This window comes from Austrofundulus limnaeus, unplaced genomic scaffold, assembly GCF_001266775.1.
Source record: "Austrofundulus limnaeus strain Quisiro unplaced genomic scaffold, Austrofundulus_limnaeus-1.0 Scaffold0, whole genome shotgun sequence".
Lineage (NCBI taxonomy): Eukaryota > Metazoa > Chordata > Actinopteri > Cyprinodontiformes > Rivulidae > Austrofundulus > Austrofundulus limnaeus.
The window spans coordinates 8,357,408-8,363,414 of NW_013952402.1; the positions used below are offsets into that span (position 1 = coordinate 8,357,408).

General features: G+C 38.5%; 1 protein-coding gene across 1 annotated transcript in view; it reads right to left on the reverse strand.

Annotated features, from left to right (window-relative positions):
* The window catches only part of adam12b (ADAM metallopeptidase domain 12b), a gene marked incomplete in the record, with an annotated part of 110,038 nt that overhangs the window by 14,347 nt on the left and 89,684 nt on the right, over positions 1-6,007 (reverse strand). Inside the window, 4 exon segments of the mRNA XM_014001941.1 lie at positions 1,085-1,162; positions 3,459-3,657; positions 4,120-4,228; positions 4,350-4,545. Of these exon segments, the coding sequence (XP_013857395.1) occupies positions 1,085-1,162; positions 3,459-3,657; positions 4,120-4,228; positions 4,350-4,545 (582 nt within the window).

Consider the following 6,007-nt stretch of genomic DNA (forward strand, 5'->3'; position numbering starts at 1 on the left):
GCGGAACCCCTCGTGAGATATTAAAGTCCAGCTGTCGGCTGAAGGGAGGATAAAGGTGGAGGGAGCTGTGTGGATGTGGAGGATTTACGCTCAGGACACAAAGCTTAAGAACCATCCCTGCCTTTAGGTCACAAGCTTTTTTGTTGATGACGAGGTTAAAAGACACTTATTATTTAACGAATGAGTAGAGCTGATATAAAATTGATAAAACACAGGAAAATTAGATTAAAAAAAAAAACCTGATTAAATAATAAATTAAAATAATGCCTTTGATGAGTGTTATGTGCCTTTCTAATAGAAGCATGTGGAGAAACAGTATACTTTAGCGTGAATGTAACTTATTTGTGACGTTAAAAATACCTTTGCAGATATGTATTTTTTTTGTTTTTATGCTGTGAGCAAATCAAGGTAAGTACTTCTTTTGCAGCTCATAATAGCGCTTACTCATAGGCTTTTATGTTGAGGCAATCTTTAATGAATTACATAAGGGAATAAAAAAAAAGATGATAGCTTTGATTTCGCATTGCATAGATGTCTTGACATAATTGACAGTGAAGATCAGTGTTACTGTGGGCTAATACTGCCTGTGGTGAATGCTGCAATTACAGAACTAAACAACAAAGTAAATAAAACATAAAAGCATCCTTTGTTGAATTATTGAAAAGAGATGCTGGGGAAAAAAAGGTGACCATTTTAGAAAAAAAAACAAAACAAACAAAAAAAAAAAAAACAGCCATACTGCAGCAGTGCTACTGTTATGTTCTACCTCTTCTACCTGTCTGCATTGTTGAAAAATAAAGGATAAATAATTTCAAATACACCTTAACAATGTGTTAAAATTAAATATATTTGACCTCAGAGGAACAATATAGATTAAATGTASAAAAGCAGAGCGAGCTGCACTTTAAACACATTGTTGCTCTTCGATTGTTTCGCAATTACAGCGCAGAGAGGGAGCAACCTGACTGTTCGTTTGGTCCAAAATGTAAATGAATGGATAAATACTCAGTCTTCAGAGGCTTGTAACACTCTGCAGTGCATAATTTACCACTAAAGAGAGAACTAAAGGGCCGTTTGCACTCACCCCACGTCCATTGCACTTCCCGGAGCATTCATGCACGCCAAAGACACTGACATTCTGGCACTGCCGGTTCAGGCACACCTATAAAGAGGGAAGCATCATTAAACATTTTTTGGATGCGCTGAACTGCGAAGGCGAAGATGATGAACTGAAAACGAACGTGAGCATGAAGTAAGAAATGTTTTCACTTCTGCTGCACATTTCTGTGGACAGTGCAGACAGATGTACCACGGAGTAACACGGGGCACAGTTAGGGAGAAGGGGAACATTTCCAGTTGTTTCTAGTAGTTACCCTGTTTTTTTGGTTTTTCGGGTCACGGGGAGCTGTTAAGGAAAGGAGCCCGTCAGGTGACATTGGATAATAAAATAAAATAAAATAAAAATAATAATACTAGATAATAACTTGTGACCTTGCGTTAGTTATTGTGTGGCCACAAGATAACTTTGGTGTATTTTTGTGAGATATAAAAACATCRTTGGAGCTAGATTTATAAATATGCTGCTTTTGTTTTTAACTGTACCCCACACTTTTTATTGTTGWTTTTTTTAGTGTATGTTTAATGYAAARAGTATATCTCCATGGTTCARTCTAAATGGTTCMTTTTTCATAGCACTAGTATTTACAAGATGACAYTGAATGTCCTAGGGGAATRTTAGGAAACAGATTTTTTACYGTGTTCCTGAACGTAACATAACTCTGACTGCTTCTGCAGCAAAGGCACAGGGTGAGAGAGGAGCTCGTTTTGATTGTTGAGCTTTAAATAAAATAAAGCTTTTTGGACAAAGACAGCTCACCTGTGTTCATCATCTGTGTTTTAAAGCTGCAACATACAACAAGAAATAGACTTCAAAAAGTTATATTTTATATATGGTGTACATGATGCCAACAATACTGTACATATTTCACAAGGCTTTTTTTCCTTAGAGTGTTTACATTTTATTTTATTTTATTTATTTTAATCCAGAGTCCTTGTCTTTATTCTCCAATTATTTTTACTTGAACGGTTGCAGCTCTAATAACCAATTTCCCTCTGGAATCAATAAAGTATTTCTGATTCCGATTCATGTCTTACTGCAAGTGACTGATGTCATTCATTCATATATTAGAATGAAATGAAATTTATTCAGACATGTCCATGGATGGAAATGACTGCAATAATTATCCTATGGGCCATGCATTCATTTGTTTTTAATCTAATGTCACTGGACGGGCTCCGTACGTAGGTAATTTCAATTTTGCAAATTTTTGTTTCTAAGATACAAAATATAAATCCTGTGATTACTAAAGAACAAACCGAAATATCAAACTAGAATGAGATAAAAATAAACAACATAATTAGATGCCAGGTGCTTTTAGGTCAAAAATGAGACCTACATTATGTGAGCTGTTTTGAGCACCCATTTTCCTCAAATTGCCCTTGCATTGCAGGTTGTCTGCTGCCAACGTAATGCTCTGATTGGCATGGCAAACACAAAACCTTTCTAAGAACAAAGGCCCGTAGCAAATGGCCACCTCCAGGCCATTAAAATTTCTAGATAATGAGGGGCACAAACTCATGACCTGGGAGACTGTAACCAGGGAACAAGCTGGCGAGGCTGATAACCATTTTCTCTGTAAAATCCAAAGAAAGTACAAAAGCTGTTTAGCACCGAGTACGGGTCCACTGAAATGAAAAAAGAAAAAAAAAAATCATGACAACTCTAAATTTCCTTTCATTTTGGCACTATAATTATTATTAAAATATGCTTTTAAGATTGTTAAATCATTCGGTTTTCTTTCCTGACACTTTAAATACGAACATAATGCGTTCAGTTTCCTGTTGGACTAATAAAGTGTCAACTCAAACAGTTAAACACATTTTTCTTACAAAGTTGCCATGTGGCTTTTCAACCTCCATCCAGTTTTAAACCACAAAGACGTCTCACGAATTCACAGCTACGAGAGGAATCAGGGGTTTGAAAATCAGTTATGATTGTATGTCAAATGTTCTTGCTGAGGAAAAAAAAATGGGTCATGTAGCTTCTTCTGTAGAGACAATTGAGAGCAAAAAAACCCTTTCCCAAGGCTGATGACAGAAGAAGAAAGGTTGAGAGACACTCCTAATAGGATAACTGGTTGCTCTAAGCGGGCTTGTTCAGTCCTACGCATGAAGTGTACAAATGAATCCCTGGACTCATGAGTTAACTTCATTAATTTTTTTCCCCCTTCTCTGCTCAACCTGCTCAGTGCCCGAAGGAAGAGAACAGGAGAACAGCTGTCAGTATTTAATAAGAGGCTTGTGCGTTTCTGATGTATCACTCCACTGTATCACTAAGTTTCAAAGGCTTAAAGAAGAAAATACACCTTTTTTTTTCCTTCCGTGCAATGATCACTCACCATGTTTTCTCCACACTTTGTTCCGGCCAGAACGAGTCCAGGGTCGGGCATGTCATCACCCAGGTATACATGTGTCCCTCGGCACAGAATGCGCCCTCCTTCTTGCAGCGGGATGTTGGTTTCAATGGAAACGGCGTTTGTACCGATCACTGGCCGGTTGGCTCCGCCCTGGCACTGAATTTTACCACATTTTGCGTCTCTGAATTGAACAAACAAGCATTCCATAAAACCCATTACAACGGCGTGGCGTCAGTCACTGGCAAACATAGATAGATGAGCGAGTGTCGAGGAGAGCTGCCATCATTACAGCAATTACATCTTTTAACAAAAAGCTTGATTACTGAATTCACCCGGGGGGTGTGGGGGGGATTCTTAGAACAATTAGATTACAAGACTGCATGAAATGATCCACTTCTTGGAGAGCAATTTGCTGTTATCTTTCACAGATTAGGCTTTTCATCCATGTTAGACTTTTGTTCAAAGACCACATGTCAGATTCTGAAACGTGATGATTGCTAATGATGCTGCTTAAAGCCAATTCCTTGTGTTTTGCACAGTGAGGCACTGTATCTGTAGCTCCACTGTATCTGTAGCTCCACTGTATCTGTAGCTCCACTGTATCTGTAGCTCCACTGCATCAGCGCGGGCACCAGAGTCGTACCTTGCATCGCATTTGGCAAACGAGCCTTTGGAGTCCTTCCCGCAGTTCCCGTAAGGATCACCTGCAGAATTGACTCTCTGGAAGCAGATCCCGGGGGCAGGCTTGGCTCCTGCCAACAAAAGACAAGAAAAAGCAAGTCATAAAATGGGGATGAAGATGATTTAATAAAAGAAAAAAAAATCTGAACACATCCATTGTTTAGATATATTAATTTTATTCTACTGTTTTACCTTGACCCCACAGGGTGATGCATTGTTGCTCGTGAGTCTGACAGATGCCGTTGTAGCAGTAGCCCTCGACATTGTGGCAGGCGTGTCCATCATGCAGGTAAACGTTGGCCGGGCAGTGGGGGCTGGCCCCGGTGCAGAACTCTGCCAGGTCGCACGAGTTGCCCGACTCTCGGCATAGGGTGCCAGCCAGCTTGAGCTGTGAACAGGTCCATTTTAAAATCGAACCACCGGACACGCTCAATATCCTGCCGAGTTCCGCTACATCTGCATGCTTTCTGGGCTTCGTAAACGCTCCGTTATGTCATAATTTAAACATGACAGAAGCTGCGCTCCACGGGTGATGTTTGGCGCCCGGTGTGTTGGGTGAAAAGGATGTTAGTGAAAGTCAGGGCAAACGGAGTAATGAGAATAGCTGCTGATGTATTTTAGTAGGAAGTGATGGAAATGAAGACGTTGCCATTTGTGAAAGATGAAAGGATGCTTGGTAGTTTGATAAAAAAAAAGTGGCACTATTTAACGTTTTTTTCTTCTTACATTGTATTTGAGATACTTTGGGCAGCAGATTTGAAACTGCTGTAAACATTAGACAGTGATGGCGGCAAATTAGGATTCATGTCTCTGATTTATCACTTCATTATACGGTTAGTGTGTTTGAGCATGAGAGGCCAAGTCTGAACTCTGTATTTGCAAACCAAAACCTTTACAACTGGTGTGAAATGTTAATTCCCAAGACTGGAAGAACGACTCTACACAGATTTTGTACATTTTAGAAACTATTTCTGACCTTTTTACCAGTTTTATTTCTAACTCACATTTTCAGGGAACATATTCAAATATCGAGACAGAATTTAAACACAGAGTGGGTTCCGCTGATTGAGTCAGGAGGCAGAAAAAGTAATGAGGTGTTCCAAAAACAGCACAAAGCCTGAAGCACATCAAAACAAAACCAGTGTGCTGGCTGGAAAATACCACAAAAAGAGCAACAGTTATTTATGTTTATAATCATTAATCATAGAACTCACAATTAGCAGTAGGCGTGTGTGCACTGAACCAGCAGTTTAGATGTGACCCTATTTGCTTCCAGGTGGAGATTGTGGTGCATTTAGCTGTTCAAACCCCAAAGTGTGGGAGGATAATACATATACATACCAAAAGGAAAAATTCAAATGAAAAATAATTCAATATTTTGCAATTAGTCTGACAAATAAATACAACTTTCACTAAAAGTAAATACGAGGATTTGGATCTTACTTTGTTTGTAATTGGTTTGTTAGGCCATCACTATATTTATATCAATTTATCTGCACTCTTTATTTAAAAAAAAGTCACCTAAAGGTAGAACCTTTAAAAGGTAGTTTAACTAAATATGAGGAAATGTTCTAAAATCACTCTAATTATTTCCTTTTATACACAAAATATCAAAGCTGACATCTCTACTGCGTGTTTATTTTACAGGGCTTCTTAAATGGGAGAATGTGATAAAAATGTTAGGTTTGCTTTAGAAAACGGTTTACTCACATAAAGTCTGAAAAAAAAAACGGTTAACACTGTGCAGCTATAGATTATGCTGAACACTGTGCATTAAAAATCAAACATTGATTTGTGATACGCTGCAAAAATATTGGGAAAAATACTCATCTTATTCATCATATATATAT